Here is a 24,364-nt window from a genome sequence, read left to right as displayed (position 1 = left end):
TATTTTCAGTGCTCATTAACTAACTCCTAGTTAGTCAACGAACTCCTATTCTCTATTCATGATCTCTTCACTTCCAATTCATCTACTTCCCATTTTACACAGCAGACCTTGTCAGACCAGAATCTGTTACAAAGGCTCTAACCTGAGGCATCCATGCTCTCATCCACAGAACAAGGAATCTGGCCAGATATGAATAACCGTTGTTTCTCCAGTGATTAGCATGTATAGGCACTGTGAGGTAATTTTTATTATTATGTCCAATGTACAGACAGTAAAACTGAAGTTTAGAAATATCAGGTAAATCCAAGGATATAAAACTAATGACTGGCAACCTAGGGTTCAAGTCTAGAGTCTCTGGTGCTCTTAACAAATAATGCTTCATTCCTTACAGGATCTATATAGGACCTTTCCAGCTTAAACATTCAGAGATTCACTGAAAAAGTTTGAGCTAAGGTAGAGAAGAGAGTAACTGTTTCTTAATTTATTTGTGTTTTGAAGTGACTTACACAGAAATATTTCTCATTTTAGCCCCAGACTGATGACCAAAGGAAGTAATGCAACAAGAATGGAACAAAAAAACTGAAACATACTCACAGGTTCTCCATAACGGGCAGATGAAATTACACGTGAAGGAAAATTCACTGTGCTGCTGAAACATAATCCCCCTGTCTTCATAAATAAATAAAAATTAAAAAAAAAAAAGTTTATGGAAAGGTATAACTTAATTTTAAAATATACACTTCATTAATGTGCTTAGCCTTACTAAAATGTTCGGTTCCGAACACACACAGGACCTGTTGGTATTGACGAATGTTGGCTCACATCGAACACATCTGTCAATATAACAAAAACATTTTAAAATGTTAATGAATTATGCTAGATCTAATTTCATTAAAATTTGTCTTCTTAAATCTGGATTAGAATAGATTCATTCAACTAAGTAATTACTTATAATAAACTAAACAAATTAAAAAAATTAACACTGATTTGATTATTTTTATACCACTCCTTGTATTACAAAGCAAGGTATAAATAAATAATATTAGCCAATAATAGGAGAATATTCTTTTGAAACTACATGGCGTGTACAGAATAAACAATATTGAATAAAAAAGATGGTTAAGTCACTCAATTAAGAGCCTAACAAACTCACATAAGTAAAACCCAATCTGTTTTCATAGGTAGTTATATCAAATCTACATTCCTTATTTTGCCTCTCACAAAGCAAAAAGGAAACATATACTGAAAAAATGTGTGTCTATCCCCTGATCAAAGCTGTGACAAACACTTTTAAAGTCTATTTATTATCTTTATTTATTTTAGAAAAATACTTTGTATTTTTCATTAATGTATGATATCCAGGGAGGGAGAGCATCCACCGGACTAGCGGGGACAGTGATGGGTCTGTAGTATTCATTACTCGTAAGATAGAGCAGGTAGGAGGGACTGGGGCATGGCATAGAAGTGGGCTTAAGGAGGTACTGGAGGGGAAGACCTGGGGATCAGCCCAATAGTCAATATTTGGATACTACAATCCATATCAGCATAAGGGAAGAGGTGATCCAATACTAAATACCCCCAGGAGAAGCTACTCAAGTATTTTCTCTTAAACTTGGGAAAAGTCATCATGTAGCTCTCTATAAAAATGTGAAGAATTTGAAATAGGGATACTGTGTTTGAGTTAGAGAGACAGGGCTGTGTGTTTATGTGGTGCACACATATGCACGCATAAAGGGGAAACAGGAAGTGATAAAGAACAGGGCTATTAATCAGGGTTTCTGGGTCACTATAATTACCATTTATCTATTAACATGCTTTTTTATGTAATATTATTAAAAAAATTTTTTTAATGTTTATTTATTTTTGAGAGAGACAGAAACAGAATGTGAATGGGTTAGGGGCAGAGAGAGAGGGAAACACAAAATCCAAAGCAGGTTCCAGGCTCCGAGCTGTCAGCACAGAGCCTGACGCAGGGCTCAAACCCACGAACCGTGAGATTATGACCTGAGCTGAAGTCGGATGTTCAACTGACTGAGCCACCCAGGTGCTCTTATGTAACATTATTTTAAAGCACAGTTCCTGGCACACAGTAAGGATGCTGCAAATAGAAGTTAATATTTATATACTATATATATTATAGATTATGTACAAATTTCATAATAACAAACAAAAAAAGCACCTTTTACTGAGCACTTACTCTGAAGCACTATGCTAAGAATTCACATACTGATTTCTGAGCTGTGATAACAGCCTAGGAAGTAGGTGGTATATTTCCATTCTAAGGACAAAAAGACTGACTTACTGAGCTACCCAAGGTCAAACAACTGATAAGAGACTGAGCCAAGCTTTGAACCCTAATCAGTCTCATTCTCTGATCTTCAGCTTCTTTATATGTTAATATCTACTTTTATCTTCTTTGGGCTATTATGAGGAACAAGTGATATCATAGGAAGTATTTTTAAAAGGTATAGATTCCATATAAATGTAAGATGATATTTAAAGTCAGCACCCAGCACACCGCTTACCTGTTTCCTAAAGCATTTGCTACTGTAAAAGAGTTTTGATTTTCGTCACAGAGCTTACAAGTTGCTTGAGACAACAATGTTCCGTTAACATCTCTTTCCACTAAACAATTTAGAAACAAAATTAAGATGTAACTCAAAGTCAACATATAACCTTCTATAAACTTAGTACAGTCCCCTTGTAATTATTATAAATAATCAGGTATATTTAAGATACCTGATTTGTATAAGAGGAATGTCAAATACCACCATAACAAAGTGTAGAAAAGTGAAGCCTTCCTCATTCCCACATAAAAAAATTACAAAAATTAACCTTCCAAATCATAATAATAAATTATTATTTTTTTCTTAATTTTTCTTTTTTGTTACTTCTTACCTGTACGTTCCTACTACAGCAGGTATGCAGAAACAAGTAATTTCATAGACAGTTGATATGTTTCTACAACTTAAGAGGGTTTTTTGTAGCACCTATTAAAATGTTAAATTCACATATCCTGCAACACCACAATTTCATTTTTAGATACCTAACCTACAGAAACACTTGTACATGTGTATAAGGATATTTACTGAGGCAGTTACTTGTTAGAAAACAACCTACATATTTAAAATAGCAAGATGATGGTATATTCATCCTACGAAATACTATGGAGTGGACTAAAAAGAATTAGGTAATCTAACAGATCATACTGGTAACTGAAAAAAGTTTGCTCTAGAACAATATTTTTGGTATGAAACATTTATATAATGTGGCTGTAATGTTTATTTTAAAACAGAAAAAAAAAGGTTCTAGAAGGAAACACACACGCAAACGTGTATGTGCACACACATCAAAATGTTAACAATTACTTTTGGGGCTAAGGGAATTAACAGAGAACCAGCACTGAGAAAAATGGTCAAAGGGCATTACTCCTAATCATAATGTTATCAATAATGCTTTGTCCATAATGTTTTAAGTTTTTGCAAGATAGTGAAAATGAGTTTAACCAAAGTAAAGATGAATGACTTGTTTCTCCTACAGTCATCCCTATCCCCGTCTCAGTAAATGGCAATGCCACTGGACCATTTACTCAGGCCCTAGTCCTTAGAGTTTCCTCATTTCTTTTCATACTGTATATTAAAAACAATAAAATTAAAGTTAACAAAATAAATCTGCAAATCTTGTTAGCTCCTCCTTTAAAATATATCCAGAAACTGAATTATTCTCTCTACCTCCGCAACTCTACCCCAGGCCAAGGGACATCAATCTATCACCTGGACTTTTATGACAGCTTCCTAATTGGAGTCCTGGTTCTATTCTCTAGGCAGAAGCTAGAGCAAGACTTTTCAAAACTAAGTGTGATGATTTCACTCCCCTGAAAACTTTCTAATGGCCTTCCATCTCACTTGGGGTAATTTCTAAGGTCACCATTACAGCCAAAAGGCCTTACATGATCTGCAAACAATCACCCCAACTTTCCAGACCCATCTACTTCTGCTTTCCTCCTCATTTACTTTACCCACATTAGCATATTTGCTGCTCCTTGAAAATGCCAAATATTCTCTCATCTCAGGATCTTTGTACTTGCTATTCCCTCTGTCTAGAACGAGTCCCCTAGTCATCTACATGGCTCTGTCCCGCACTTCCTTCAAATCTTTGCTAAGATGTCACTTTTCCAAAGAGATCTTCCATGATCATCCATGTAAAATAACACTTGGCGTGCTCTCTCTCTCTCTCTCTCTCTCTCCCCCTCCCTCCCTTGTCTTCACAGCACTTACCACGCCCTGGCATATACTATTAATTTGCTTATTGCCTTCCTCTTAGAACCTAAGTTGGATTCACCACTGTCTGCCAGCACCTGGCAGGTAGTGCTCAATAAACTCTTTTTTGAATTTGGGAAATTTTAATTTGGAAGGTTTCACATAAAAATTGTGTATTTTTAGCATTTTTTTAAAGAAAGGAAAATCTGATTTCATGGGACCCATGTTCCTACATGATGATAACCATTTTCTGGTACTGAACAGGGTACTGCTCAGTAAAAGGTACTGCTTTTTAGCTTCACTGCCGTTCTGTTAAGTTTTATAATTTTATTTTAAATTCTAATTTTTGTGAACAAATATTTATGATTAAATAAGTATGACAACATATAAATATTTCCAAGGATGTACAGAAACATATAAATACATAAAGCATTCTTGGAAGAACACAAAAGAAACTTAATAGTGGTTACATTAGAGAACTAAGAATAAGAGTGAGGGTGGAAGGGCAAGGACCCTTGGTTTTTATATTTTTCTATACTATTTACATTTCAAACCATATACATGTATTACTTTAATTTTAAAAAGTAAAAATTTTAAGTTGAAAAACATGGATATATCTTTTTAAGTAGTAAATCTACATGTGCTCTTATGGCACTCTCTCCAAAATACACTGCAAATAGACATTCCAAAATATTTGCAATACATTAAAAACTTGGAAAGATAGAGAAAAAATAATTACTTTAGGTTAATTTCTGGGAAATAAAATAGATGGGGAGTGTAGACTTTTATTTCTCATTCTATAGCCTCAAGAATTTTGATATTTTTAATGATAATTATTTTAAAATTATTTTTAAAAAATTATTTACCTGATTATCTGATCATTTTCTTTTTATGTCAGAAATGGGAAGAGTTGAGAGAAGCGGTGCAATAAGTAGGATGTACCCTCTTTCTGTACTCTTCCACTCCTCTCCAACCCCTCTTGCAAATTCACAGAACAAATCAACAGCAAAAGTTCAAGGTGGCTCTAAGGAGCTCATGCCATGGAGAATTTTAAGTATGTAACAGTAGCATCTAAGATAGTGAAATACTGTTTTCACAGCTGTCACTCAACTTTAAGGGGTCTCTAGGTGTCAGAGCCACCATCTGGCCCCCCAGGCATCTAGCCTCCATTCTCAGCAACCTACTAAAACTGCCACTTCTGTACCAGTGATCTCTGGCTGTCAAAAGTTGTTTCAGAAATTCAGTCCATAATGACTTCCTCACAGCATGAATCTATGAACCATCATCACCTTCATCCCCACTTAGAAATCCCAAAGATATTTTGACTTTTCCTTTTTCCTCATCCCTATATTCCTTCACTCATCTAGGTCTACTGTCATCCTTTTAATGTTTCTGGCATCTACTCTTTCGGGTATAATTCCCTCTAGCTCTGGTTCAGGTCCAGTAGTCACATGTCTACAGCACCAGAGCAGCCTCTTCACAGCTCTCCCTACTTCTGCTCTTCCACTCCTTAAATGTGAACTTCATGAAAGCAGGGACTTCGTGCCTGTTCACTGTATCCTCTTCACTGCTTTATGCTTTGCGCCCTTGCACAATGGCCAGCGCGTAGTAGGAGCTCAATAAATATTTGTTGAATGAACAAATGCAACAGATTGTTGCCGATTAATCATCATTCTCCTGTTCAAAACTTTGAACAAAATGCCTATGCCTACAGAACATCCTACCATTCAAGGCCTTCTGCCATCTGTACCAAAGCACCTTTAAACTCAACAAACTGTTACCCTCCCAATTCCTTTATTTTCAATCTAGATGTTTATGTTTATAATAATACTCTTGCTCACACTGCTCCTTCTGCCTAGATGTTCTCTTTCTTATTACCTTTTGAAATTCCATTAATCCTTTATGGTCCCACGATTACACTGCCTCCTCATGACAACCTTCCTAAACAACCCTGGTTGAAGTGACTTCCTCTTTACAGAGCATTTATTGTTTATAAATGCTCATTTGATGATTTAATATATGTGCCCCTGTGAAAATATTTTGTTGCTATTTTGCTCTGCAAATTACTTTTCCATAGGCATATCCTGCCTTCTAGCTAGATTTTAAATAAATTGATGGCAGAGATTTGTATTTCTTTAAAAAAATAATTTGGGGGAGGGGAGGCTCAGAGGGAGAGAGAGAATCTCAAGCAGGCTCCATGCTCAGTGTGGAGCCTGATGCAGGGCTCGATCCCATGAACTGTGGGATCATGACCTGAGTAGAAACCAAGAGTTGGACACTTAACTGAGCCACCCAGGTACCCCTATAAAATTAATTTTTGAATAGATAATATATAAATAGAATAAAAAAGGCACAAAAAATTTTTAAGTGAAAATTAAGTCTCTTCCATCCTTTTCCCCCCCAGATACCGAATTCTCCTCCCTGGAAGCAATACTGTTATCAGTTCCTTGTAAATTCTTCCAGAAATAGGCTGTGCATAAACACATATGCATATATAATCTTTTTTAGAAAACATAAATGGTAGTTTACCAAACACAGAAAACAGAACTGATAAATAGCAGGTACCAAATAAATATTTGTGGATGAATGAATATAAACTTTATATACCTTGTTTTTTTACTTAATGGATCTTGGATTTGTTTTCACAGCAATAAAGAACTGCATTATTTTTCTATATAATAATCTATATTTTTCTGCATTCTATACCATTGTATGGATGTACCAGAGTTTATTTGACTAATCTCCTCTTAACAAACTTTTACATTGCTTACAATATTTTGTCTTAGGATTAATGTTTCAATGAGAAGCCATGCATATACTTCTTCAGACATATATTTCCCTGCACTGGAATAGGAAATTCCCAGATAAGGGCTAGCTGGGCAATGATCTGCATTTGATAAATACTGTCAAGTTGTTTTCTACAGACGCTGCACAAATTTATAATCCTCCAGTAATATATGAATGACTATTTCCCTGTATCCTTACTTAACCAACTGAGCCACCCGGGCACCCTGAAATTCGTTTTTCTTTAGATTCATATTTAATATTTAGATATTTGACCTGAAATTTATTTTTTCTTAAGCAATAAGTTAGAAACCCGACTTAGTATTTTCCAAGTTTCCCCAACACCATTTACTAATCAGTCTTTTCTCCACTGACATGAAATACTACTTTTATCCCATATCACATTCTGATACAGATTAGATCTATTTTGATTCTCTATTTTAAGTCCCATCCATCAGTATGTGTAACCCATATACCAGCCATTCATATTATTACAGTAGCTTTAAAATGTACATAGTATCTGATGGGGTTATTTCCTCTTTCCTTTTTCATAATTGTCTTGGCTTTTCACATTTTCCAGATAAACTTTGGAATTAGTCTCTAAAACAGACAAACAATATTCTAGTAGAATTTATTAAGGTTCTGTTAAATGTATAGACGGGTATTGTGAGAGCCAACATCTTTTTTTTTTAATGGTTTGTTTGTTTGTTTATTTATTTATTTATTTATTTTTATTGTTTTAAATATTTATTTTTGAGAGACAGAGGGAGAGAGTGTGAGTAGGAGAGGGGTAGAGAGAGAGGAAGACACAGAATCTGAAGCAGTCTCCAGGCTCTGAGCTCTCAGCAGAGCCCAACATGGGGCTCAAACTCACAAACCGTGAGATCATGACCCGAGCCCAAATTGGACGCTTAACTGACTGAGCCATCCAGGTGCCCCTAATGTTTTGTTTATTTTTGTGAGAGAGAGACAGAGACAGAGACAGAGACAGAGACAGAGAGAGAGAGAGAGAGAGAGAAGGAGAGAGAGAAGGAGTGGGGGACAGGCAGAGAGAAAGGGAGACAGAGAATCCAAAGCAGGCTCCGCATTGTCAGTGCAAAGCACAACGTGGGGCTCAAACCCATGAACCGTGAGATCACAACCTCAGCTGAAATCAAGAGCAGGATGCTCAACCGAGCCACCCAGGGGCCCTCTAATATCTTTATAATATTTAATCTTCCCCTCCAAGAACAAGGTATGTATTCCATTTATTAAAGCCAACTTTTGTGTTCTGCAGGAGCATTCTAAGGTTCTTCAATTGATTTACCTTATATATTTCTTCTGAAGTTTATACAGGTGTTTTTTCTTTTTGTTGCTACTGTAGACAAGATCTTTTCTTCCTTCATATATTCTAAAGGATTGTTGTTTAGATAGACAAAGTCTACTAATTTTTGGATGTTAATTTTTTACCCCCAAACCTTTATTGTTTATGATAATTTTTAGTAATTCTCTTGGGTTTTCTAAACATATAATCAAATCATTAAAAATTAGTTTTTAATGATTTTTACTTCCTTTTTAATTACTCTACCACCTGTTTCTTTCACTTACCTAAATGCATCTTCATCTGGTTCCTGACAACAGAAATGCTTATACTTTCTCCCTATTAGGCACCATGTTGACTTTTGAGTTGAAACATATATACTTTATCATATTAAGGAAGTATCCATCTTATCCATCTAATTGTACATTGTTAAGACTTTTTTTTTTAATCAGGTAGGACTTTTTATTCTCTTCTCAATGCCTGCTGTTGACTTAAACATCATTAAATTCTGGGCAATAAAAAATACTGTTCACCAAGGTATTTCCATTAATGTCTTTATCAAAAATAACATAAGTGGGGGTGCCTGGGTGGCTTAGTCAAAGTGTCCAATTCTTGATTTCGGCTCAGGTCACAGTCTTGCAGTTTGTGAGATCAAGCCCTGCATCAGCCTTTGCACTGAGTGTGGAGCCTCCTTGAGGTTCTCTTCCTCTCTCTCTCTGCCCCACCCCTGCTCGCATTCTCTCTCTCAATATAAATAAATATATATTTGTTAAGTAGCGTAAGTGAAGATTCTACTACTTTTTCATAAAGAATCTACTTCTTACCTAAAATATGGCCAGTAGGACAGTGGCATTTTCCTTCTGCAGTTAAACCACCAGGGCAAGAAATGCAATTCCAGCCATCTTCAGTAACACCTTTCTAAATTAAAATAAATCAATAAGTAAATTCTCCTTCTTAATTGATGCTGTGAATTCAAGAAGCCACAGTAGTGTACAATTTGTAGTCAAGATTCAAATAAATCATGCATGTATGAGCTACATAAATATTTCTTGGAGAGTCAAACTGTGCTCACTTTCCAAAATTAAGCTATACATTATTACTATGTACAGACTACTGTTAACTCTGGGCAACCATTGTTTCTTCTTCATGATTTTCAGTTCAAATGAATCATTTCTTTCAAAGTAATATTGCCATTCAGTTTTTCCATTTACAAAGAAAAAACAACAAAATTCAACAGCATTTAATCAACAGATAGTCAATTAATAGTTTGGTTTTACCTGTTCTAAAATATTCTAATTTTTACTTATTTAAAAAAAAAATTTAATGTTCATTATTTTTTAGAGAGAGAGACAAATTATGAGCAGGGGAGAGGCAGAGAGAGGGAGACATAGAATCTGAAGCAGGCTCCAGCCTCCAAGCTATCCACACAGAGCCCGATGTGGGGCTCAAACTCATGAACTATGAGATCATGACCAGAGCCAAAGTCAGATGCTCAACTGACGGAGCCAACCAGGTGCCCCTCTAATTTTTATAATCCAAATATGTTAGCTTTTAAAAATTAAGTTATGATTTAAAATGGGTGAATTTTATAGTGTATGAATAATATGTAAATAAAGTTGTTAAAGTTATAAGGATATTTCTTTCAATCCAGAATTGTTTGTATTAATGAAGGTTTTGTTTTTCTTTTTAAGTTTATTTATTTATTTTGAGTGGTGGAGGGGCAGTGAGAGAGGAAGACAGAGAATTCCATGCAGGCTCCGCACTGTCAGCACGGAGCTGATGCAGGGCCTGAACCCATGAACCATGAAATCGTGAAATTCGAGCTGAAATCAAGAGCCAGATCTTAACTGATTGAGCCACCCAAGTGCCTCAATGAAGGTTTTTTATAAAATATGACATTCAAAATTAGGCATATTATATTATATGATTTTTCCTAAACCTGGGGCAAAAATATAATATCAAAAACATGAATGTAACCAAAATGAATAGAGAACAAATGGTAATAACAAAACAATGCCACAAATTATTTTTAATTTTAGTTGAAAAGACTGGATTTATCATGAAATGCTCCTATATTTGTCAGTACATTATATAGGACTATTTAAAAATTATGATTGTTGGGGTGCCTGGGTGGCTCAGTCGGTTAAGCATCCAACTCTTGATTTTGGCCCAGGTCATGACCTCAGGGTTCATTAGATCGATTCTGCAGTGTGCTCTGCCCTGATAGTACCAGTCTGTTTGGGATTTTCTCTCCTTCCCTCTCTCTCTCTCTCTCTCTCTGTGTCTCTCTCTGTCTCACTCTCTGCCCCTCCCCCACTCGTGTGCACACATGTGCGCACATGCTCTCCCTCTCTCAATATAAATAAACAAACATTGGAAAAATAAAAATTATGCTTGTTTAGTAATCTCACTGAAAATAAATTTTCTTTGTAGCCATTTCATATTAGCTTTTTATCATTGATAATTCATCTATGGTCAATATTTACAAAAATATAAAATACGTATTAAGGTGAAAATCAAACTTAAAAGTTAAATCAAGTTAGTCATAAATTAGGACAACTGGTAAATTAAACTAGTAACTTAATAATAATCAACTTGATAGTATTTTAGACCATTAAATTCCCAGATTCAATTATTTTATTCAGATAATGAGAAGAAACATCACTATAAAAGAACTGGCTCACAAAGACTTCCAATTATCCAAAATGACTGGAAAATGTATTTCTGTTAATTAAGAATCATTACATATAGTAACTATTAATTTACTAATTTTCCTAAAATTATGATATGACTAACAAAACAGCAATAGATATTATTTAACCTCTTTAATGATGCAATTGGCATTTCATGAACTTATCACACCTCAGTTATCATTATAAACATGAATTGTTATATAAGACTGTTAACACAATAGGTGTAAGGCACAGAACTCAATCTGTACCAGTCAAAAAACTCACACATCCCAACTTGTTCTCTATATATACCATTCATCTATTTTTTTTTTTTAAGTCACTGAGTTACTCTATGAGGAAATATAAAGACACAAATATTCACAGCTTTGTGGTTTTTTAAATCTCAGACTTTAAAAACTAAGGCAATACATTTGTTTTTTTCCAAGTCTGCATAAAATTTCACTCATTTCCCAAAATTTACTCGAGGAAAACAAAGTTAATTTAACAATTTTGAGTTTTGGGACCATATTATAGTACAGCATTAAAATGTAGTTTAAAAAAATAAAGATATGTTAATTTACTACTTTTTACAGTAAAATGATTTTAAAATAAATACTTGATACCATGTTTTCCGGGCACTTTTTACAAATAATATCAGGTCCTCCATTATTAGAGATCATCTGAAATCCTGGTAAACACACACATGAAGTTCCTAAAATAAAAACAGTCAATTTTGACCTTGGTAAATAAAAATAAAGCTCCAAGATAGGGAAAATTTTAATATTCTTACAATCTTGAGAAGAAGTATAGCTGTTAATAGCAAGACTCTGGAATCAGCACTGCATGGGTTCTAATCTTAATTCTGCTATTCAGCTGTGTGACCTTTAGCAAACTACTAAACTCTATGGCTTGGTCTCCAGTTTGGTAAAATGGGGACAATAACGGTACTTACCTCATAGGGTTGATATGGGTGTTAAATTAGTTATTATACACAAAGATCTTGGAATGTGTATGGCACGCAGTAGGTACCATATGTGCTACCACCTTAAGTGCAAGCATAACTGAACTATTAAAGCACTGAACTTTAATTTTAATAATCAAACTATGCATTAACTGCTATGGGAAATTTTACTGTTCTATTTCATCCAACCATACACATATATTCAATGAATTCAAATTTTCTTTGTCAAAACAAAACCTTATTAGCAAAGTTACCTTGATTCAAATAAACCATTGTTTTCCTCTGGACAGACAGTAGACCTTATAAGATAATCACCATTCAACTTGCTGGACAGGTAAGGACAACATTCTCTAAGGAGGCATCAAGTGGAAACAGCACCCACAGGAATCTATGCAGTAGGATGCATCCAATATCTGGGTCCATAACTATGAAGCAACACCTTACAGTTTAAGAGTCGGTGAAATGCGTCCTCATTCATACATCCTCACCTGAGGAGCCGGCCCAGTCTTAAATGACAACTTTAATGAGGATATATCAAATTTGAAGATGGCAGAAAGTTAACACCATGGGTGACCAAATCAAGAGTGAAAACATTTTGGACCATAGAATATGGAAAAAGTCTTGTTCTGAGCAGTTTCAGTGAGGGGAACTGGGACCAAATGACCTACGTTTGAAGGGGAAAAAAAACAACAACAACTAAGTTTAATACAAAGAGACTTTAAGGGCAATTAGTAATACTCAATAATAAAAGGGATGAGTCCTAAGGAAATCTATATTAAGAACACACTGTATAGTGGAAATACATGGGTTGAGACTGAGGGCAGAGAGACACCAGTTCTTCCAATCCACAATTTAGGTAACAAAGAAGATGTAACAACATCATCGAGGCTTGAATTTCCTTATCTGTAAAATGAGAAGACTGGACCTAATCATGGTTAAGGTCTCTTCTAGCACTAGGTTTCTGGGATTTGAAGAGCAAGATAAAGAGCTAACAACATTTATAAGCGCTAATTTGCATTCCCTCCCCAACCTATCCTGTGACCTACTTCTCTACACCTCGTTCCTTCTCTATTTTTTTTCTATCTTCGGTGGGCGACTTTCCAGGTGCCTCCCGAAAGACCCCTCGGATGAGAAGCGAGGGACTGGCGCCGAGAAATTAATTATCGGCCATGGCTCAGGGGGTAGCTTACTCGGGTTCCCCAACCTCATTTGTGTGCAAGCTGCAATCCTCCAAGGAAACCCACCCCTCAGGAGTTGGCAGTTAACTCTCCTGAAACATTTCTTCCCGCCGACGAAAATGTGTTTCAGAGACAGGGGGAGGGAGCAGCGGGCAACAACAAGCCTGGTGTGTTAAAACTCTGGCGAGGGCCCACCCTGAACGGTCTCACCTCGGGCATCCTGCCTCTGGTTGGCTCCACACGGCACACAGGACAGCGCGGAGATATCGAAGTACTGGTTGTGGCCGCACGACTCCGGCTGCAGGAATGGAAATGAGAAGGTCTGGGCGTGTGAGACTCGCGGGAGGGCCAACAGGAGGAATACGTTCACAGCCGCGGCGAAAGTGGACCAAGCCACCATGGCTACCCTGGCCCCACCGCCGCTCGTCACCATGGTGCAGACGCCGGCGGCAGCGCAGTCTCCCGCGCCCCATCAGCCGCTGCGGCGAACCTGCAGAGCCGATTGGACGACTCCGCCTGGGGTTACGGAAGTGTCTGCCGTCGCCGCCTGGTTGCTAGGTGAGCAAAGCCTCGGGAAGCTGGCTGGTCTGGGATAGGAAGGGGTAGAGGTACAGTAACCCTGGAGGCTGGCAGGCCAACCCGCTCTTTAAAATGTGTTTCAAACTCTGGGACGCGACCCGTTACCGGGATTGTTATCAGTTTAGGAGGTCGGTAAATAGAATTTCACAGCAAAGACTATATGCGATAGTATGACAGAATTATGAGTATTGTTTCATTAAGCTGTTGAATGATGTTTACATCAGAATTTATCCAAATCAGGCCATTTTCGCGTTAAAGGAGACATTCCAACAGAGTATTTGCAAAATACATTTGTCAAAAAAGTAGAAAAAATCCACTGATTTGAAATACGCAATGCTGGAAGATTGGCTTAAGCACTAAAAAAAAGATCTTTCCTGCCAGACTTTTTCTTTGTGTTTCTACTTTCTTTGTTTCGGGTAAAGGAAATCATGTATATAAAATTAGATCATCTTTACTCATTTGTGAATAAAGAAGGAAACTAATTTTTAACCAAATTTAAACATATGTGAATCCTGCCTTTCAAAGCAGGCATCCTTGAAGGCTATTAGCACCAAAACATTTTAGAATTACCTTTAGAGCCACTTTACAGATCATAAAATTTTATTTCTCAATATTTAAATCTCACTTCTGTTTCTGTTGTATTTTATTTTATTTTGTTCTCACACTCCCCACTCCCCCAATAAAATCACCTGGCATAATTTTCAGCCACCTTATCAATCAGTAGTAGCTAGAAACAACTTTTGGCTCTCTCTCAAAAAAAAAAAAAGATAGATAACTTTAACCAGTATCCACCATCAGTCCTAGTATTTTTCATGTGGCCTTCCCCAAAAGACCAGCATTCACTCAGTCACTAATATCTATGATACAGGACACAGTAATATGTTCTGAAAGCTCTCTCTTAAAAAGGAATCTCAAAAATGTTTTTGAGTAATTATGCATTGCTGGGGTGTTTAACTGGTAGTGGAAATCATTTATCTGATTAAGATTTTTTTTAAAAGACATGTGACTATACAAATGTCAATGACTCAGAAAGGGTATGGTCAGAATAGTTGAGATTAATCTGCAAAAGCTTTGTATGGGTGAATTTTAATTCTAATCTTCCTTGATGAAGTGCATACTGTTATATGCTCTGTGGAGGGGATTGGGGCAATAACATTTACTCATTGCCTTCTATGTAATTAAGACAACAAAAGAGCTCCCATTCTTGGTTTTTCTTGTGTTCCACACTGTGCACTATACTAGGCTCTTGACAGCATTAATCTGAACTCTTTATAATAACCCTCTGAGGTAATACTATCCCTTTCTGAGGATCAAGAAAGTAACATTTTAGAAAGTGGTGGAACTAGAATTTATTTTCATCTGGCCAACTCCACAACCTGTTACCTTTCCAGTTTACTAAGTGGCTTCTTTGTGGAATAGAGGAAAAATTTGGCATATTCTATATATAGGATGAAACGATTGCCTTTAGTTAACAAGATGATACCTCCGTTGTACACCACAGACAGGAACGATGATTGCCTAAGACCTTTGGGCACTGTACCTGACAAAACTGCTCCAAAAAGCTAAATAAAGTAGTGAAATGATTCAAAATAGAAACAGGTTTGACATAACTGTAGATACTATGGGTCCATCTGTATAAACTGCTTACAAGGATAGTGGAAAAAATGTTAGCTAAAACTGTTAAGTATAAATTGGGAGTGTATCATTAGGGATATTTCTGCTGCAAATAATAGATCAAGTAGTTTAAGCCAGTTCCCAATGGCTTAAACAAAAACAAACAGGAGAAGTCTGGACATAGGTGGTCACTGGTGTTCATTCAATGATGTCAGATAGTCACCTCTGCAGTTTTCTTGGCTTTTCCCTCTTAGTTGCAGGGTGCTTGCCCTATACCAGATTTAAGACAGGAACAAGAAAATAAGCTGAACCAGAGATATTTCCACTGTCTCTTAAAAGAAAAAAAAAAAGTAAATGCTTTCTCTATGTCATGTCTTATGCTAAACTTCTTACCTGCATCATTTCAGTATTTTTAACAGCCCTATAAATAGGCAGTGCATTTATCAGCTTAAAGACATCCCAGTATCACCCAGCTAAAATGTGGAAGAATTATCCATAGAAGTGGACGAGACTAGCAGAACATGGTTTAATGTCAGCTTATGAAGAAGTCTACCAAAAGACATGAGAGGATGGCTTCAAAGAGGATAGCAAATGCTTATTGAACACCTAGAATGAGATGGGTACTGTACCATGCCTTACCTACAATAACAAAATTAGGGCTATGGAAGAAGGGAGAGGCAGGGAAGGATGAATGAAAGAGCTGTTTAGGAGGAAGAATCGTGAGAATGTTAGGACTTGGACAGTAGAAGTAAAGAAACAAAAACAAGGATCACTCCCGGTTTCTGATTTGGGTAGCTAGGTGGATTGTGACATTATAGGAAAACAGGAAATATCTGGGGACAGATAAAAGCTTCTTTCTGAATAAAAAAAATTAATGGTAAAAATTAAAGTTATAGAATTATCCATTCATGGGGAGTTGGGACCATGGATGATAATTTAAATAACTGATATTAATTTTTTGTTTTCAGTGTGTCAGTCACTGCAATATCTCATTTGACAAAATTGGGACCATTATAATCACTTTACTTTACAGATGAGAAAACCAAGACTTAGAAAGCATATATGACTTCCTAAGGTCATACTCAGATCATGATTCTAACTCTGGTAATTTGATACCAGAGCCCACATTCTTTCTTAAAAAAAAAATAATAATGTTTATGTTTAAGAGAGAAACAGAGTGCGAGCAGGGGGATGGGCAGAGAGGGAGGGAGACACAGAGTCCAAAGCAGGCTCCAGGCTCCCAACTGTCATCACAGAGCCTGACACAGGGCTTGAACCCACAAGATCATGACCTAAGCCAAAGTTGGATGCTTAACTGACTGAGCTACCCAGGTACCCCTGGAGCCCACCATCTTGCCCCTGATTCTTTACTTGTGCTCTTGAACCCTTGGATGTGCTTTCTTGGGCATGAATAAAGAAAAGGGAAAGGCAGGTAAGCCCATGAGGGGGTTAATGCATTAAAGTATCACAAAAAATGTGATGAACAAATGCAAAGTGTGGAAGTGGAAGTTGTGGTCAGAAAGGGGAATTAGTGAGGTCAAGATCTTACAGTCAGGGCACTTTGTGTGTTAAACCCTACTCTCTTTCCCAATCTTCAGACTCTTGGTGCCAATTCCTACTAGAACTGCTGCATCACATTCAATATGTTCTAAACTGGATGGGCTTCCATAATGGAACACTCTCCCAGGTTTTCTCCAGGTGATTCCTAGAATAAACTTTCTGGTTATTCCTGCTCTTTGCCCTTTCTTGACTCAACTTCCTTTATCTAACTAAATATGGATAGTCCCTGAGGGCTCAGTCCTAGACTTTTGTCACTTCTCATACTTTAGTTTCCCTCTGGATGTCAACCATATCCTTGACTTCACTGACCACTTTTTGCAGATGACTCACATATTTATATATATCCAGGCCAAATTTCTTTTTCTGAGCTCTGAACCAGTATTTCCACTGCTTGCTTGGAAGTTCCATTTGGGTGGAATGAAGCATCTTTAATTCAAGGTGTCCCGAAACAACCCGTGATCTCCATCCCTTCCTCCACCCCCAACCTTGTCTTCTTCCAGTGTCTTCTATCTCAGTTAATGGTAACATCATCCCACCTGTAATACAGACCAAAACTCTAGGAGTCACTTTTGATACTTTCCATTCTTTCATCCTCCCATTTCAGTCTAGCTAGACTTCTTAATTTTTTTAACTTTATTTATTTTGAGAGAGGGAGAGCGAGGGAGTGAAAGAGAGCAAGGGAGGGAGTGAGAAGTGAGAGAGAGCGAGGGAGGGGCAGAAAGTGAGGGAGAGAGAGAATCCTGAGAAGGCTCCATGCTGCCAGTGCAGAGTTCAATGAGGGGCACTATCCCACAAACCACGAGATCATGACCTGAGCCAAAATCAAGAGTCAGATGCTTAACTGACTGAGCCACCCAGGCACCCCTAGACCTCTTGATTTTTTACCTTCTAAATATATCTTGAATTAATCACCCAAATATCCCTTGAATTCTTTTACTTTTCTTAACCTCTATTACCCTAAAATGTCTTCTCTCATATGAATTACTGCAATGACCTATTTTAAACCTTAATTTTCAGTTTTAGGCATTATCAGTTATTCTATTTTATTTTTGTATTGAGGTATAATTGACATATAATTTTTATATTGGTTTCAGGTTTACACCATGATTCAATATTTGTATATATTGATAAATGATCACCACAGTAAGTCTAGTTAACATCTATCACCATATATAGTTACAAAATTTTTTCTTGTAATGAGAACTTTTAAGATCTACTCTTAGCAACTTTCAAATATGCAATGAAGTATTATTAACTATAGTTGCTATGCTGTATATTACATCCCCATGACTTATTTATTTTACAGCTGGAAGTTTATACCTCTGGGCCCTCTTCATCCATTTCACCCACTCTCTACCCTCACTTCTGACAACTACCAGTCTGTTCTCTTGTATCTATGAGTTTGGGGATTTTTTGTTATTTTTTAAAATAGATTCCTCATGTAAATGAGATCATAAGGTATTTGTCTTTCTCTGTCAGACTTATTTCACTTAGTGTAATGCCTCAAGGTCCACCCATGTTGTTGCAAATGGCAAGGTCGCATTCTTAATTTTTTTTTTTTAACATTTATTTATTTTTGAGAGACAGAGAGAGGCAGAGCACAAGTGGGGGAGGGGCAGAGAGAGAATGAGACACGGAATCCGAAACAGGCTCCAGGCTCTGAGCGTCAGCCCAGAGCATGATGTGGGGCTCAAACTCACAAACCGCAAGATTATGACCTGAGCCGAAGTCAGACGCTTAACCGACTGAGCCACTGAGGTGCCCATGGTGGCATTCTTTTTTATGACTGAATAACATTCCTACATATATGTGTATAATCACATTTTTCCCCTTCTTTCTTTTTCTTTTTCTTTCTTTCTTTCTTTCTCTTTCTTTCTTTCTTTTTCTTTCTTTCTTTCTTTCTTTCCTTCTTCCTCCCTTTCTTCTTTCATTTGTTGTTCCCATTGTTTCCATATCTTGGTTATTGTAAATAATGTTACAATGAGTGTAAGGGTGCATATATCTTTTTGAGTTAGGGTTTCATTTTCTTCAGATAGACACCCAGAGGTAGAATTGCTAGATCATATGATAGTTCTATTTTTAATTTTTAAAGGAACCTCCATAATGGTTGCACTAATTTAAATTCTCACTAACAGTGCACAAGGTTTCCCTTTTTTCCACATCCTCACCAACACTTGTTCTTTTCTTTTTGATAATAACCATCCTAACAGGTGTGAGATAATATCTCACAGTTGTTTTTGATTTGCATTTCCCTGATGATTAGTGATGTTGAGTACCATTTCATATACCTGTTGGCCATCTGTATGTATTCATTGGAAAAATATCTATCCAGACCTTCTGCCCATTTTTTGATCAGATTGTTTCTCTGTGATTGAATTGTATTAGTTGTTTATATATTTTGGGTATTAATCCCTTATCAGATACATGATTTGCATGCTATTTTCTCCATTCACTAGGTTGCTTTTTCATTTTGTTGATGGTTTCCTTTGCTGTGCAGAATCTTTTTAGTTTGATGCAGTCCCGCTTGTTTATTTTCGCTTCAGTTGCTTCAGGGATCTATGTTCTTAAGCACTGTTATGAGGTCTCTCCTCAAGGACAGAAACCCAGAATGAAGAGACTATGCAATCTATCAAACTGGAAGGGTAAAGTGGAGTAATGTTAAAGAGAGATCTCAGGTTAAGTGTATTGCATATTCTCTCCTTTCTTGGTTTACTGCTTTCTTTGGGTAGAGCTTCCTGAGAAAAGATGCATAAGATGTAAATTTTTGAGACCTTGCGTGTCTGAAAATATCTTTATTCTTCCCTCACAGTTACTTAACAGTTTATTTGGGTATGAAGTTCTACTTTGGAAAATCCCCTCAGAATTTTGAAGGTACTGCTTCTCTTTCTTTTGGTTTCTCATATTGCTCTTGGAAAATCTGACATTTTGATTCTTAATCTTTTGGGTTTAAATTTGCTTTTTACCTTCTGGAAGTGTTGAGGATGTCCCTCTGTCCTCATTTTTTAAAAATTTTATAATGATGCGTCTTGGAGTATTTCATTGTCTTCTTTTGTGTTGAGCACTTGTTGGATCTTAATTGTTCCTCTGAAGATCACTCATTTATTCCTCTTCTCTCTTTTTGGAAGCTCTGTTTCAGATACTGGACCCCATGGACTGTTTCTTTAATTTTCTTATGTTATCTTTTCCATTTCATTTTGTTTTGCTCTATTTCCTGGAAAAATTTCCAAGCATTCTCTTTCAAACATTCCCTTGAGTTTTTCATTTCCACTATTATTAATTCAACTTCTAAAAGCACTTTTTAATTTTCTGACTATATCTAATGTGTAACATCATGGTATTCTTTCATGGATGTAATATTTTATCTCTTTGAGGACATTACTTATTAATAGTGTTTTAAGTTTCCTTTTAAGTTTTTTTTTTAAGAAATTTTATTTATTTTTTAATGTTCATTCACTTTTGAGAGACAGAGACAGAGACAGAACACAAGCAGGGGAGAGGCAGAAAGAGAGGGGGACACAGAATCCGAAGCAGGTTCCAGGCTCTGAGCTGTCAGCACAGAGGGCTTGAATTTACCAACTGTAAGATCATGACCTGAGCGGAAGTCAGACGCTCAACGGACTGAGCCACCCACGCACCCCTCCTTTTACGTTTAAAGTTTCCTTCTGCCTGCACAATCTCTGTTTTTTCAAAGTTATGTTTTGTATGAGAGGACTTACTTATAAATCTGGTGACCCTTTGCTATTTATGTATATGTGTTTTATATCTATGTATATTTATCTACTAAATGTATGCATATTAGAGTGGGGCACACTGAAAAGCTAATAGGAAGCTTTAAAAGGACATGTGGGGCTTCTTGACTGGTCTACAATGTGTAGGGTGATTTGCCTGGGCTGTTTCTTTTTCTTTTTTAGAAAAATTTTTTAAGTTTTTATTTATTTTTGAGAGAGAGAGAGGGAGAGACTGAGTGTGAGCAGGGGAGGGGCAGAGAGAGACACACAGAATCTGAAGCAGGCTACAGGCTCTGAGCTGTCAGCACAGAGCCCGACACGGGGCTTGAATCCACGAACTGTGAGATCATGACCTGAGCCAAAGTTGGAAGCTTAACTGACTGAGCCACCCACGCACCCCATGCCTGGGCTGTTTCTTAGGGCATCTCCCATGTTAGTGTTTTTTCTTTCTTCTGTCTTGTTGTGCTGATCAGGTTCCCCAGGAAGAAACTTCTCTCTGGAGAATTCAAGCCTGGCTGCCAGGGAAGGAGGGTGTGAGTTTCATCATTCAGTTTCATCATTTACATGTTGCCATTCTTTCATATAATAGAACCCCTGATCTCATTTGTACCCATTGTCCCATAGTCATATTCTCTCCAGAGAATAAACTTTCCATCTTCTGCTGTAGTGGGGGAGATCTATGTTTCTTGGCTCTGGAAAGGAGTCTTAAGTGCATGTTTTTAGTGCTTTATAAATTAATGTTCAACCAAATGTTTTCATCTCCTTCCCCAACAGAAGACACTGAGGACTTCTAAGACTTTGAGGACTTATTTGGTGTATATCAGGTTGCCTTTTGCTTTTCCCACTGTCAATTTAGGATTCAGCCCTCTTGGATTCACAAAAGAATTTATCACCTATCTATCTCTTTCCTGCTCACAAAATTTTATTGCCGTTGCCTCCTACTCTATTATCTTCATTCGTGTCAGTTTTTGCTTCTTCCAAAAGTTCCTTTTCTGTTATATTATTAGGATTTCTGAAAGGAGAGGAAGTAAATACCTGTGTTCAAACTGTCACCTTAAACTGGAAGTCAAAAACCCTGTTAACCTGTCCTCATATACATACTCTTGCCGCCCCCTAATCCATTCTCCATACCTCAGCTGGAGTAACCTTTGAAATGCAAGTCTATCACCTCTCTGCTTAAAATAATTTTTTTTTTTTTTCCAGTGGGAAGCTCAACCTCTTGAGCATGAACCACAACTCCCAGCAGGGTCTGACTTGTTCCCACATCCTTTCATTGTCCCGTGCACTCCTGTGCACTCTGCCCACATTGGTCTTCTTTCAATTCTCTGAATGCTAAACCTGTGCACCTCTCTGCCTGGACTATCCCTCTTTCCTTGCCCTCCCTGGAAATTTCCATTTACTTTGTTAACTCTACCTTTCCTTCCAGCTCATCTGTCACTTTTTTTTTTTTTAAAGCTTATTTATTTATTTTGAGTGGGTGGGGGAGGGCAGAGAGAAAAACAGAGAAGAATCCCAAGCAGACTCCATGCTGTCAGTGCAGAGCCCCAAGTGGGGCTCAATCCTATGAACTCGTGAGACCAAGACCTGAGCTGAAATCAAGAGTCAGACGCTTAGCCAACTGAGCCACCCAAGCATCCCTCATCTGTCATTTAAGGAACTCCTCCTGCCTTTTGTGATCAGGCCGGGACTGTGATTCTCACAGCATCATGTATTTCCCTTTTATAGCTCTTGTCCCTATTGTAAATTTACATTTAGTTGAGTAATTCTTCTAGGTTTCCTGCCCTCTCCTAGACTACAAGAATTATGAAAGCAAGGACCATGTCCATTTTTGTTCACCCTGTCTCCTTAGTACCTGGAGTTGTGCATAACACATTGTCATTTAATACACATTTGTTGCAATGGAAAAGATTAAAACTTGCTTCACTCCCTCATTCTCTAGTTTATTGTCATCTTCCAAACTCTAAGGGGATTTCAATGCTGTTTCCTCTCACTTCATCCCTGAGAAGGAGGCAGAGGACCAACATAGGTTGAGCCTGGAGTAGGCTCTAGCCATAGTCTAAGAGACAGATTTTTTTGTGTCCACAAAATCTTCTTTCTACTTTGCTTGATGTTGATCAATCAAAGTACCATGTACCAATAACCAGTCTCAGGGGAGGACTCCAAAAATTTCTGCCCATTGCATCTTCGTTTTAGAGTCATTAGGGGAAATACAATGCAGACAAACATTGGACAGACAATAGTTTATTTACATAGAGAAGAGACAGAGCAGGATCAGCTTCAATAGTGGTGTCAGTCCCCCATGGCCAGTGGGTCTCTCTTGGCCACTGACACAAGGCAACTGGTCTTTGTGCCACACCCCTCTCATGATGCAGTGGAAACAACCTGGCTTCTCTCTAGGACAGGATAACAGTAGGTTGACCAAGTGATGTTTAATGTACATACTTTAAACAGAGCAAGAGTACTTAGTGAGCCCAAAACAAGACCTATCCCACATAAGGTGATAGGTCAGGTTTAGCCTGTGTGGGCTCTTTAACTCTTGGCAAGGAGGTGTTGCAGACTCAAGGCCCATTCTTATGCAGCTGAGTGGGGTCTGAAAGACTGCATGAAGGAGACTCCTTCTTCCAACACAAAGTCTTATAGACTCTTTCCTTCTTCCTCCCTTCACCCTTTTCTTTTCTTCTTTCTTTCACTTTCTCCTTATATTCTGTGTTTGGAAGTTCTCTTTAGTTTATTGCTTCTTTCTTTTGTTTTATGTACCCAGTACTAAATGGAACCAAGAGAAATGAAGCCTAAGCAGGAGAGGTCATGTTTCATTGTGTGGTTCTACCTGTTCACTAGAAGTGGGTTCTATACTGAGATTTGGGGGCCAAAGCTTCAGCAGTAAAACAGAGATTTTGTCCACCACCTTTCCTGCATGCCTCCTTTGTTAACCTATAACATAAATAACATTCAGGATCTCAGTCTCCTCCATCTTTCCACCATGGCGATAAGACTCCCATTTACTCCGTCACACACAGTTGAGCAAGCTCCTTTATTTAATCAGTAGTGTCCAAACAGGGCTCCAACAATCCCTAGGGGTTTTGTAGGTGTGCCTCTGAGGACCACTTAAGGGGAAAATTGGAAAAGAGCATTCAGGTCACCACAGCAACAGGTAAGATTTCATGTTATATGCTTTTCTTTGTGCTTTACTATGTATTATATATAATATATGCATGTGTGCATATGCATGTGTGTGCATGCATGTTTATGCACATGCATGTGTGTTTTACATACACAACACTCCTACTGTCACCTTCATTTGATAGGTGAAGAAATTAAAGCAGAGTGATTCAGTGACTAATGTGATACAGCTAGCAAGTGGCAGAGTTAGGTTTGGAACTATGGTATTCTGATTTCTGAGCCAGCCTTCTTGATTTCCAAGTCATACTGGAGTTTGTTGTGTGTTAGGGACTGTGGTAGGTGCTTTACAAGCACTATATCATTTAGTCCTCAAAAATGGCCCTGAATGGTGAATACTGTTATCTTCACTCTACAAATGGAGAAACCTAAGGATAAGGAATTTGTTCACAGTCATCAAGTGGCAGAGTTGGGATTTAAACTTGGATCTGCCTGATTCAAAAGCCCACAGTCTTAATCCCCATGTTCAACCTGTGCTTCTGGTGTAATGGCATGTGCAGTGTCTATTCTGCTACAGTATAAGCTTCCTGAGGAAAGAGGGCTGAGTTGTTC

At 37.4% G+C, this 24,364-nt stretch overlaps 1 protein-coding gene across 3 annotated transcripts in view; it reads right to left on the bottom strand.

Annotated features, from left to right (window-relative positions):
* Positions 1–24,364, bottom strand: part of TMEM67 (transmembrane protein 67) — a 67,039-nt gene that overhangs the window by 40,419 nt on the left and 2,256 nt on the right. Inside the window, exons 2-7 of one of the 3 annotated variants that reach the window (XM_060610899.2) lie at positions 13,365–13,452; positions 11,639–11,727; positions 9,168–9,261; positions 2,526–2,625; positions 764–833; positions 595–669 (exon numbers count right to left, since the gene is read on the bottom strand). In XM_060610899.2, the coding sequence (XP_060466882.1) occupies positions 595–669; positions 764–833; positions 2,526–2,625; positions 9,168–9,261; positions 11,639–11,695 (396 nt within the window). In that variant the 5' untranslated portion in view covers positions 11,696–11,727; positions 13,365–13,452. Of the gene's footprint in view, positions 1–594; positions 670–763; positions 834–2,525; positions 2,626–9,167; positions 9,262–11,638; positions 11,728–13,364; positions 13,624–24,364 lie in introns of those variants that run through there. The other 2 variants (XM_060610898.2, XM_060610897.2) reach the window with 2 other exon arrangements.

Source organism: Panthera onca, chromosome F2 (assembly GCF_046562875.1).
Source record: "Panthera onca isolate mPanOnc1 chromosome F2, mPanOnc1 haplotype 2, whole genome shotgun sequence".
NCBI lineage: Eukaryota > Metazoa > Chordata > Mammalia > Carnivora > Felidae > Panthera > Panthera onca.
This window is presented reverse-complemented; position numbering and strand designations above follow the sequence as displayed.